This window comes from Macaca fascicularis, chromosome 1 (assembly GCF_037993035.2).
Source record: "Macaca fascicularis isolate 582-1 chromosome 1, T2T-MFA8v1.1".
In the NCBI taxonomy this organism is placed as follows: Eukaryota; Metazoa; Chordata; class Mammalia; order Primates; family Cercopithecidae; genus Macaca; species Macaca fascicularis.
The window spans coordinates 165,007,148-165,020,754 of NC_088375.1; the positions used below are offsets into that span (position 1 = coordinate 165,007,148).

At 36.7% G+C, this 13,607-nt stretch overlaps 1 protein-coding gene across 21 annotated transcripts in view; it reads right to left on the reverse strand.

The window, feature by feature from the left end:
* The window catches only part of LRRC7 (leucine rich repeat containing 7), a 553,605-nt gene that overhangs the window by 437,475 nt on the left and 102,523 nt on the right, over window positions 1–13,607 (reverse strand). For all 21 annotated transcript variants that reach the window (XM_074003903.1, XM_074003898.1, XM_005543054.5 and 18 more), the window contains exon 2: window positions 1,906–2,003. In XM_074003903.1, the coding sequence (XP_073860004.1) occupies window positions 1,906–2,003 (98 nt within the window). The remainder of the gene's footprint in view (window positions 1–1,905; window positions 2,004–13,607) is intronic.

A 13,607-nucleotide genomic window follows, 5' to 3' on the forward strand; every position in this document is an offset into this window, starting at 1 on the left:
TTAGAGAACAATAAAACTTGATTATGAACTATACCAATGATTATTCCTCTTTTGTATAGATAATGATTTAGTATCATCTGATGTCAATCATTTTACCTAGGCCAGTAGTTTTCAAGCTTGAGCTTGCATCAGAATCTCCTGCAGAGCTTCTTAAAATACAGGTCACCAGGCCCCGCTCTAAGAGTTTCTGATTCGGTAGGTGTGGCTTACAGCACTAGAATTTACATTTTTAACAAGTTCCCAGATGCTTCTGCTGCTGCTCATAGCCTGGAGATCACAATTTGAGAACCAATGGCCCAGACCAGGGTTCAAAAAGATTTTCCATAAAGACCCAGGTGAATATTTTTTTGGTTTTGGGGGCCATACGGTCTCTTGTCACAACTACTCAACTATTCCTTTGTAGTGTAAAATCAGTTGTGCATAATACACCATGAATAAATGATGACTGTGTTTCAATAAAATTGTACTTACAAAAAAGGTGTCAGGCTGAGTTTCATCGACAAACCATATTGGCCAACCCCTGGCTTAGACCAACTCAGTACAAGAGCCCTGAAATATCACTTTGTTTATGTTAAATGGCAACTCTGTGATAATCGTTTGCAAACATATCTACAAATATCCCTTTTAAGTTTTATTTAAGTATCTACAGAACTGTACCAGAGACTAAACTGATGGTCTCCTTGAAGCCTAGAGAAGAAACCCCAAAGTTTTTCTATAAACCCAACAGAAATACGTAATACTTTTATGCAAGAGTCTGCGTAGTTATAAATGCCCACGAACTCTATCTTTATTTTCAAGTTTTAGTTTTAGTTAAATATTGTTCGTGGTGTTATAAGCCATAAATCTACCAGGTTAAAGAAGGCCAAAAAACTACTGAATGACATATATGTCAGCTCAGTAAGGTTATCTATTAACTTTATAATAAACAAAACAAGAACACTTCATTTACCATGAGTGTGCCCTGCTTTAATGTAGTTGGTCTTTACCCACAGCAGTATACTTCAAACTAATTTGAAAATGCCACTATAATCTTAAAATTCTACTTAACTGTATACTTCAGTGAACCCACTACATTAGCTTTATCCTTGTAAAATGTAAGTTCCTGTAAAAGGGCAAAATTCTGATAAATTTTTATCATAATGAAATGTGATTTAGTTCCCTGAAAATAATTATATGCAAATACCATGAGGAAACATAGTATTATGAATCATTTTATAAACTCAAAATGTGAACATTATGTCAAGAGTCTCCAACAATCTACTACATGCTATAGAAAATAAATAAAATCCCTACAGCCAATGGCATATTCTAATATTTAATAATTTGAGGATGAACTAACACGACTTTATACTGGGATTCATGGTATCTATCTTTCAGAACATTTTACTAAATTCAATTAAATCAAATGTTTCCATTTGGCAAACAGGTTTACATTTACCGGCAGATATCTAGTACTTTGTCTAAAGGAGTGGTTTTAAAAAGTTCTCAGTTAAAAAAAAAAAATGTTAAAAGAGCCCTGTGGCTAAAGGGAAACTAGAAAGTGTTGATTTTAGATACATTTCAAAAGTTTCTTTACTTCAGGACGTCTCAGAACCATTACCATGCATGGTATAAATATCTAAGGAAGATTTGTCAGACCGTACAGCCTTTTCCCATCTCATTTGAACAGGGAACTTGATTATCAGTAGAACATCTTGAAGTACCAGAGAAATATCCTTAAGAAAGCAATGTTCTAAGTAAGCACTTACATTCAGGTAGCATATGGTAAGTTATTTTTAAAAGACCAACTCAACTCAGCAAATATTCTATTACTTGACTAACCATTTAAAGGTCACTCATTTCATTTTACTATGCTACTCACCAAAATCTATCTAGAACACAGTTAATCCTATTAAACATACTTACACTCCTCTTCAGGCCTTTTCCGAAGTGCTGCACGAACCTCTTTACAAGGACTTCTCTGGTATTGTGGGGGGTTCCTTCCCCTTATTAGGTTCTCCATCCTATAAGAGAGAATCAAAAGAGTATTTTAATACCGAAAGTTTGATAGATGTTTACAAGTTAAATGGTCTAAAATTCAAATACCCACAGAACTTTACTAGACAACACTATGAAGATGACCTGGCAAGGAGCGAGCTGGCAAGGAGCATTGGGGACCATAGTAAATTGGAGAGTGCTTGACTTCTCCAGCATTCCAATTTAAAAAATTTAAAACACCATGTGTATGAAACGTATGCACATTCTTTAATTAGAGAGTGCCGTGGACTGAATATGTCCCTATAAAATTCAAATATTGAAGCACCAGCCCCCAGCATGATTTGAAGGTAGGGCTTGTGGGAGGTAATTAGGTTTAGAGGAGGTTATGAGTGGAACATCCATGATGGGATTAGTGTCTTTACAGGAAGAGAGAGAAATAAAAAGGGAAAAAGAGTAGACTTCTCTCTCTCTCCACCATGAGGGGACACAGGGAGGAAGCTGTCTTCAAGCCACGGTGAAGGCCTCCACAAGGAACCAAATTTATCAGCACCTTGACCTTGAACTTCCTAGCCTCCAGAACTGAGAGCAATAGTCTGTTGTTTAAGGCACTGAGTCTATGGTATTTTGTTATAGCAGCCCAAGCTGAATAAAATAAAGACCTATCGACTAAGAGTAATTACTTGTAAGGTAAATAAATTTAAAAATAGGACATCATTCGGAAAGAAAAATCATATCTTTTACCAACATTTCAAGTATCAGTTTTTCACAATGAGATACCACCTTACCCCAGCCAGAAAGGTCATTATTAAAAAGTCAAAAAACAATAGATGTTGGCATGGATGTGAAAAAGGAGCACATACACTGCTGCTGGGAATGTAAACTAGTACAGTCTCCATGAAAAACGGTATGGAGATTTCTCAAAGAACTAAAAGTAAATCTACCACTTGATTCAGTAATCCCACTACTGATTAACCCAAAGGAAAAGAAGATGCTATTTCATAAAAACACCTGCACTCATATGTTTATTACACCACAATTCACAATTGCAAAGATATGAAATCAACCTAACTGCCCATCACCCTATAAGTGGATAAAGAAAATGTGGGATATACATGATATATTGATATATAATATATAACACATATATGACATATATGATATGTATGATATATACTATATATAAAAATGTGGGGTGTATATATGTGCAATATATACACACACATATATATCTACACACAAAATGTATATATGTGTGTAGGATATATATACTACTGGAATATACTACTCAGCCACAAAAAGAATGAAATAATGTTCAGTAACTTGGATGGAAGTGGAGACCATTACTCTAAGTGAAGTAACTCAGGAACAAAAAGCAAATACCATATGTCTTACTTATAAGTGTAAGAACTAAGGTATGAGTATGCAAAGGCACACAGAGTGGTATAATGGACACTGAAGACTCAGAACGGAAAGGGTGGGAGAAGGGTGATCAATGAAAAACTACCTATCGAGTACAATGTTCACTATCCGGGTGACATGTGCACTGATTCCTAGACTTCACCAATATACAATTCATCTGTGTAATAAAAACCCACTTGTACCCCTAAAACTATTGAAATAAGAAACATGTTCAAAAAGTACCAGTTTTCAGGAATGGAACTGCTGATTTCATTCAATACTAATGACTGAATCAGACCGTTTTTAAATTCTAATAATTGTGATTTTTTGAAAAGAGTGGTTAATATAAATTGTACCTTTCTGTTACCAGTTACATGGTGATGCTGACAACCAGAATATAATAAATTAATCAAACACAACTTGGGTGAGCATCTGTAGCAGCATATACTTTGTGGTATTTTCCGTTTTCAGTAAAGTTTACAGTTTTGCACATCAGTGTACACTCTACTAACTTCTATAACACTAAAAAAATTGAATGCTCAGGATTTGAAAAAGTAAACCATAGTATTTATCATTTTGAAAATATAAACGTTATTTCTTAACATCTATATGATTATCCTCAACCAGAGATATCACTGGTTTTGATAACTGTCCTGGTTGATAGCATGCATACCATTGAAAACAGTGTGATTATTATGGGTATACTGGCAGAGGGTTTTCTAGGATTAGTAGTATATAGAGAGGATTATGTTCCTTGTATCTGGAGGGGAAATTGAGAAAGGATGATTCCATAAAAGCAGTGTGTTAAGTGGTGGAAAATATGAGATAAAAAGGCTTTTGGGGTGGAATAGTAACATAATACTACTCCTATGGGAACTTATCATTGGGGCTTAAAAATAGTCTTCCAAATGTACTGAAATCAGTCCATTCATATGTAGAGGCTGCTTTATGTGCTTGTGTGTGTGTGTGTGTGTGTGTGTGCATGCACTCATATGCCTATGCCTATGTTTGTAAAGTATAAGAAATTGTTTTTTAATGTGCAGTGATAACTTGAATCTTAGTTTCACTCAAAATTCATTTCAAGTGAGAAAAAGTTATTTCTCTCAAGATAATGATAATACAATGACAGGAAACCAAGTGGAAACTTGCAGAATTGAAGACATAAACTGCTTCAACATTATATGTGTACGTGGGGGGCGGGGTGAAGAGTAAGCTTCTAGATCTGTCCCTGCAATTTCACCATGAAGATTAGCTATGCGAACTAAATTATATCAAATTTTCTAGTTTCTGACTCTTGAATTAATTCAACGCACAATTTTGATTATGTGTTTTGGCAAATGCAGAACTCTCCATGATGATCTGATAACAATTTAAGTGAGCTTATAATTATTCACTAGTATTTACAAGCTTAAGATAGTAAATTAGAGCAAACAGAACCTGCACATGCAAATGTCTACATAAAATTGTAGTGTAATTTTTAAAAACACTTTTACTCATTGTGATTACACTCTGATGGGGAATGATAAGTTATGTTGGTTGGGGAATACATGAAAACTACTCTCTTGAACAGGCTATTACTTTTCCTTTTTATCTCTGACTATCGAATATGTGAAAACAAAAGTGGTCTACTGGATTTCCATGTCATTATGGTTGAGGGTATGTCAGAAAAACTCAAAAACATATTAGAAAGTACTTTCAAAGGCTTTAGGAGGACTTAGATGGTTACTATTGGTATCCAAGACCCTCAGGTTAGCCTCCCAGGAATCATGGTGTTCAGAGGTTGTATCTTGGGAATACTCATGAGCAGATATGCAAGAGATTATACAATGCTGGCAATGTAGTATGGCTTAAATGTAATGTTCCTCAACTCTGGATTCAGAATGCCTGGGTTTAACCTCTCTTTTTCTTTCTTAAAGGATGATTTTAGGTAAAGTTACTCACATACTTTGTGCCTTACTTACATGCTTACATACACAACAGGATTGTTGTGAGGATTAAATATGGTAACACACGTAAAATGCTTTGCATTGTGCCTGTCACAATGGAGAGCTCAGGAAATGAAGCTATTATTAATAATGATTATCACAAATAGAAATGTGATCATATACTAATATTTTAAATGTTCCATATATTTGGAAAAATGTTACAACTGGTCTTTAGTAAAGAAAATGAAAACAGATAGTACTGTTGAGGAAAAAAAATTTGGCTTACAAATTTTCTGATTATTAGGGAAACACAAAATATCCAGGTATATAAATGGCCAATTTTCATAGATGAAGAACTTAACTAAATATACTTCATTTTTTATCAATAAGATTTAAGGGATTACTAATGACAATCTTCCAAGGACACTAACAGGGATAAAAGTGGGTTGTCGTCACCATGAATTAACTAAAGTTCTACAAAATCACAGGTTTTGTAGAGAATTTAGAAAATATTTCAAAATTTTATAGTTAACTTGGACCTTAGAAACAATTAAAATATTTTGTAATATATTTACCATTTACTTTATCCCTTCACGAATTAAATTACTTCATTTACTTTACCATTTACCATTTACTTCATTAATCCTTTGAACAACCTGATGAAAGAATATTTTAAAGATGAAGAAATTAAGCTCAGATATGCTCAGTGACTTGCTCAAGGCCACATCGGAAGTAGAAGAAGGCTCAACTAAGCTTTAACCAATCTTTTCTGGACTTTTCTAGTTGCTTCTTAGTCCCTTATTTCCATGAGTTCATGATTATAATTCCACTAGGGGACTGAATACCTGAGATTCAAATATATAACATGTTTTTAATTCTGGTAAAATTATCATTAACATAATATTAATATTTATATTAATATCTATACTCAGGAGGCTGAGGTGGGAGAATCACTTGAGCACAGGAAGGTGGAGGCTGCAGTGAGCCATGATCATGCCACTGTACTCCAGCCTGGGCAACAGAGTGAAATCTGCCTTCATATTTATATGTTATAGATGTAAAATTATATATATATATGATATTTATTTTCAAATATATGTTTTTAGTGTTAATCTGTTGATTACATGCTGATTTCTTATCATTTTGCTATTGTCACTGAAATGTTTGCTTCCATCAGTGACATTTTAAGTTTTTGAGAACTGCCAAAAAGATAACTGGGGCCAAAACAATTCACTACAAATTACATGAATGATATACTAATCGATGAAGATACTAAAAGTCATTTTGTTCGTTGGAATGCGATATGTCGTGCCCACTGGAAACATACTTAAAATGAAGTTAAAATTTTTACAGAGCAATGTTTACATCTAAATTATTATATAACTGAAACTTGCATCTTCTTAAGATTACACTTCTGGTTACTTGAACTCTTTCACCACCATTATCTATGATCTACAGTTTGCATTAAATAGTCAGACAAAATGACCAAAAATGAAATCTTGGAGCACAGCCAGGTCATGGCAAAGGAGCTGTTCTAGCTACTCTCAAGCTTGGCAAGCCACCAGTAGGAGTGTGTTAACAATTCTAGCAAGGAGAGATGAAATGTAATGACCACAGGTGAGACAGATGCTCTAACAACTCATTGAAGAGCTCTGAAAAAGTGCAGCCTACATGTTCGACTGCTAGGAAGAAATGAGGGCAGCCAGGTTAATATCAAACAGCGTGAAATAGCAATCAGCCGTTATAAGCAAAAAGTGTCCACGACATTCTTGATGGTGTCTCCCAAATTTGGCTAGGTCTCAAAATCACCCAAGGAGTGATTTTCCCAGTACTAAAGACTATCATGCAGTAGGTTGAGGTCAAGTCCTAGTTGGTGGTTTTTTTTGTTTTGTTTTGTTTTTTAGATTAATCAGGTGCTTCGAAAGTAGCCAGCCAGCTGTACACTTGTTTAGATACTGGCCTTTGGGAACCTCTGTAAATAAAAAATATATACTTGGAATTGTAGGGAAGACAAGTCCATTGAATTCATTCAGGTGATAAAGTTGTCTACTAACACAGAGGTGTAGGGCCTGAGGAAGAGACTGCAGTTAGAACAGACATTATCGAAAATGAAGAGTAGCCAAAAAAGCACAATCAAAGGCTTGCCAAGTTGCCTGGAGGTGACTCACAGGAACCTACAGGCTGCTCATTTATATTATCAACTCACTGTCGATAATCTCAATAGTGAAATAATATCCCCTAACAAGGTTTGGCTGACTCAGCTGGATCAGGGAATATGTTTGGACTAATCTAGAATCATGGATTGGGATGGCAGTGTTTCTGGTGAATGAAGGATGTGAAGTCTGCGTGAAAATCTAGTTGAAATAGATTTACACTTGATGGAGGCAGAAGGAGGAAAATGATTGGCTCACTGGAGGAAAAGGGAGTTGGGATAAGAGAATAAGGATTTCACATATAAATATTCTCAAATGCCTATTATATGCCAGGTGCTTTGTTAGGTTCTTTATAGGTACATTATCTACGTCATCTGTATTTTATCCATGGATCACCTGAGTCTAAGAAATATAAGTGACTTGCTTAGGATCACACACAGAATAAGTACAAAAAAAATCAAGATTTAAATCCAGATCTGTTTGACCTCAGATCTATTAACTATGAAGTGGGCTGTGCAATAGAACTTTCTGCAATGATGGAAATGTTCAGTATCTGTGCTGTCCAGTAAAGTACCTGCTAGCCACGTACAGCTATTGAGTACTTCGAATGTGGCTAGTGTGACAGAGGAATTGAACTTTACTTAATACAACTTTTTAAAAAAATGTATTAAGTAGAAGGGCAGAGGAAGATGACCAAATAGGCTCCACCAATCGTCACCACCCCCCACCCTGCAAGGACACCAATTTAACAACTATCTACACACACAACAAAAAGTGCCTTTATCAGAACCAAAAATCAGGTGAGCACCCATAGTGCTTTGTTTTAACTTCATATCACTGAAAGAGGCATTGAAGAAGGCAGGAACGAGTCTTGAATTGCAAACATCACTCCACCCCTATCTCCCAGCAGTGGCCACATGGCATGGAGAGTCTCAGCACTTGAGACAGAATGAATGCAGCAGTTTTAGGACATCGCATTGAACTCAATGCTGCCCCTATCATAGCAGAAAGCATAACTAGGCTGAACTCAGCTGATGCCCAACCACAGAGGGAGTTTTTAAATGAGCCCTAGCCACAGGAGTATTGCCCATCCCGGCAGTAGGATATTGAGCTCCAGCAAGCCTCACCACCATGGCTAAAATGCTCTGAGGCCATAAGTAAACTTGAAAGGTAGTCTAGGCCACTAGAACTGCAACTCTAAGGTAAGTCCTAAGACTGAACTGGACTCAGCGCCAGTGGATTTGGGAGCATATGTGACCTACTGAGATACCAACTGGGTGGCTAAGGAATTCATCTGCCACCTCTCCTCTAACCCCAGGCTGCACAGTTCATGGTTCCAAAAGAGACTCACTCCTTCCTCCTGCCTGAGGAGAGGAAAGAAAAGAGTAAGAAGACTTTGTCTTGGATCATTGATACCAGCTTAGCCACAGTAGGATAGGGCACCAGTCAAAGTCATGAGGCACCCTTTCCAGGCCCTACCTCCTAGATGATATTACTAGACACATCCTAGGCAAGAAGGGAACATGCTACCTTGAGGGGAAGGACCATCACCTGCTGACTAAAGTGCCCTCAGGTCCTGAATAACCAACAGTGATACCCAGATACTATGCTGTGGGCCTCAGGTGAGACTCAGACTTGCTGGCTTCAGGTGAAACTCACATATTCCCAGTTGTGGTGGCTATGGGAAGAGACTCCTCCTGCTTGAGAAAAGTGAAGGGAAAAGTAAAGAGGACACTGTCTTGCACCTTAGGTACCAGCTTTGCCAAGAGGGAAAGAGGACAAAGCAGGCTCCTGGGGTCCCCAGTTCCAGGCCTTGACTCCTGCATGATATTTCGGGACCTGTCCTGGGCCAAAGGGAAGCCCGCTGCCCTGAATGATGTGTCCAATGCCAGAAAACATTCACCACAAACTGAATAAAGAATCCTAGAGCCTTAAGGGAATATTGGTGGTAGCCTAGCACTAATCCTCATGGGTCTGTGGGGATGGTGGCCATGGTCTAAGACTCTTCTCCCTATGGAAAGACAAGGGAAGAGTGGAAAGGACTGTGTCTCATGGTTTGACTGCCAGCTCAGCCACAATAAATTAGAATACTAGGTATACTCCTAAAGTTTTTGATTCTACTCCCTGGCTCCCAGATAGGACCTCTGGACCTCCCTGGGGCCTGGGGGAACTTGCCACCATGAAGGGAGAGACACAGGCCTGATTGGCTTCACCACCTACTGATTATAGAACTTCAGGGCCTTGACTGAACATAGATGATAGCCAGAGAGTGGTTATAGTGAGGCCCAGTGCTGTGCTGGCTTTAGGTCTGATCCAGTGCAGTCCCAGCGGAGGTGGCCACAGAGGTGCTTGTGTCATTCCACCCGCAGCTCCAAGTAGCTCAGAAAAGAGAAAGAGACTCTGTTTTGGAGAAAGTAAGGGAAAATATCTGATCTTATGCAAGACAACTAAGGTGGTACCTCTATGAGTTTGCAAGAACCACAACATTAATGAACTTGCGGTTCTCCCTAATGCAGATACAGCTTAGATTAAAACATACATGTCCTTTTGAATACCTTGAAAGCCTTCCCAGGAAGGATGGGCACAATCAAGCCCAGACTTTGACAGCAATGATAAATACCTAACTCTTTAATGGCCAGACACAGATGAATATCTATAAGCATCAAGACCATCCTGGAAAACATGACCTCGTGAAATGAACTAAAAAAGGCACTAGAGACCAATTCTGGAGACACAGAGATAAGTGACCTTTAGACAGATAATTCAGAATGGTTGTTTTGAGGAAATTCAAAGAAATTCAAGATAACACAGTAAAGGAATTCAGAATTTTATCAGATAACTTTAAGAGATGGAAATAATTAAAAAGAATCAAGCAGAAATTCTGGTGTTGAAAAATCCAATTGGCACACTGACAAAAGCATCAGAGTCTTTTCATGGCAGAGTTGATCAAGCAGAAGAAACAATTAGCATGAAAATGGGCTTTTGAAAATATGCAGTCAGAGGAGACAAAAGAAGGAAGAATAAAAAAATAAAGCATGACTACAAGATCTAGAAAATAGCCTCAAGTGGGCAAATCTAAAACTTATTGCCTTAAAGATGTGGTAGGGGTAGGGGTAGAAAGTTTATTTTAAAGAATAATAACAGATAACTCCCCATCTAAGAAAGATATCAATAGCCAAGTACAAGAAGGTTAGAAAACATAAAGCAGATTCAATCCAAATAAGACTACCTCAAGTCATTTAATAATCAAACTCCCAAAGGTCAAGGAAAAAGAAAAGGTCCTAAAAGCATCATGAGCAAAAAAACAAGTAACACACAATGGAGCTCCAATATGTCTTGCAGCAGAGTTTTCAGTAGAGAGTTTACAGGCCATGAGAGAATGGCATGACATATCTGAAGTGCAGAAGGAAAAATATTTTACCCTAGAATACTTTCTCCAGTGAAAACACCCTTTGAACATGCAGATAAAGACCTTCCCAGACAGACAAAGGCTGAGGGATTTCATTAACACCAGATCTGTTCTGAAAAAAATGCTAGAGAAAGTACTTCAATCAGAAAGAAAAATACATTAATGAGCAATAAGACACCATCTAAAAGTACAAAACTCACTGGTAACAGTAAGGACACAGAAAAACACAGAGTATTATAACACTGTAACTGTGGTATATAGACTATTCTTATCTTAAGTAGAAAGACTAAAGGATGGACTAATCAAAATAATACTATAAGAACCTTTCAAGACATAGACAGTATGATAAGATATAAATAAAAACTACAACAAACAACCCTATCAAAAAGTGGGCAAAGGATATGAACAGACACTTCCCAAAAGAAGACATTTATGCAGCCAAAAAACATACAAAAAAAAGCTCATCATCACTGGTCACTGGAGAAATGCAAGTCAAAACCACAATGAGATACCATCTCATGCCAGTTAGAATGGTGATCATTAAAAAGTCAGGAAACAACAGATGCTGGAGAGGATGTGCAGAAATAGGAATGCTATTACACTGGTGGTGGGCATGTAAATTAGTTGAAACGTTGTGGAAGACAGTGTGGTGATTCCTCAAGGATCTAGAATGAGAAATACCATTTGATCCAGCAATCCCGTTACTGGGTATATGCTCAAAGGATAATACATCATTATACTATAAAGACATATGCACACGTATGTTTATTGCAGCACTATTCACAATAGCAAAGACTTGGAAACAACCCAAATGCCCATCAGTGATAGATTGGATAAAGAAAATGTGGCGCATATACACCATGGAATACTATGCATCCATAAAAAGGGATGAGTTCATGTCCTTTGCAGGGACATGGATGAAGCTGGAAACCATCATTCTCAGCAAACTAACACAGGGACAGAAAAGCAAACACCACATGTTTTCACTCATAAGTGGGAGTTAAACAATGAGAACACATGGACACAGGGACACAGGGAGGGGAACATCACGCACCGGGGCCTGTCAGGGGATGGGGGCTAGGGGAGTGGTAGCATTAGGAGAAATACCTAATATAGATGATGGGTTGATGGGTGCAGCAAACCACCATGGCACGTGTATACCTGTGTAACAAACCTACATGTTTTGCACATGTATCCAAGAAATTAAAGTATAATAAAAAGAAGAAAAGAAACACAAAATGTTAAAAAGTGGGAAGGCAAAGTTAAGGTGCTGAGTTTTTATTCGTTTTCTTTGTGCTCATTTGTTTTTGCAAAGAGTGTTGTTGTTATCAGCTTAAAATAATGTGTTATACGATAGTATTTGCAAGCCTCATGGTGACCTCAAATCAAAAACCATACAATGGGTACACAAAAAATAAAAAGCAATAAATTAAATGATATCACCAGAGAAAATTACCTTTGCTAAAAGGAAGACAAGAAGGAAGAAAAGAATGAGGAGAAGATGACAAAACAACCAGAAAACAAATGATAAAAAGGCAGAAGTCCTTACTCATCAATAATAACATTGAATATAAATGGACTAAATGCTTCAATCACAAGATGTAGAGTGACTGAACAGATTAAAAACCAAGACCCAGTGATCTGTTGCTTTCAAGAAACACACTTTGCCTATAAAGGCACACATAACTGAAAATAAAAGGACAGAAAAAAGATATTCCATGCCAATGGAAATCAAAAAAGACCAGGAGTACCTATACTTATATCAGACAAAATATATTTCAGGATGAATACTATAAGAATAGACAAAAGTCACTATATAATGGTAAAGGGGTGAATTCAGCAAGAGAATATAACAATTTTAAATAAATATGCATCCAATACAGGAGTACACAGGTATATAAAACACATACTATTAGTGCTAAAGAGAGAGATAGACCTCAACATGATAAAAGCTGGAGACTTCAACAGCCCACTGTCAGCATTAGACAGATCTTCCAGACAGAAAATCAGCAAGGAAACGTCAGACTTAATCTGCAGTGCAGACCAAATTGACCTAATAGATATTTACAGAACATTTCATCCAAGAGCTACAAAATACATATTATTTTCCTCAGCACATGGATCATTCTCAAGGATAGACCATATGTTAAATCACAAAACAAGTCTTAAAACATTCAAAAAATGTGAAATAATATTAAGCGTCTTCTCTGACCACAAGGGAATAAAACTAGAAATAATAAAAAGAGGAATTTTGGAAAATACACAAACACATGAAAATTAAATGATATGCTCCTGAATAACCAGTGAGACAATGAAGTAGTTAAGGAGGAAAATGAAAAAAATATCTTGAAACAAATTATAATGGAAATACATACCAAAATCTATGGGATAAAGCAAAAGCAGTATCAAGAAGGAAGTTTATAGCTATTAGTGCCTGCATCATAAAAGAAAAATTTCAAATAAACAACCTAATGATGCATCTTGAAGAACTAGAAAAGCAAGAGCAAACCAAACTCAAAATTAGTAGAAGGAAAGAAATAATAAAAATCAGAGCAAATATAAGAGAATTTGAAATGAAGAAAACAATACAAAATATCAATGAAACAAAGCATTGTCTTTTTGAAAAAGTAAACAAAATTGACAAACCTTTAGCCAGACTAAAAAGGGGGAGAAGACTCAAATAAATAAAATCAGAGATAAAAAAGGAGACATTACAACTGATACTACAGAAATTCAAAAGATCTT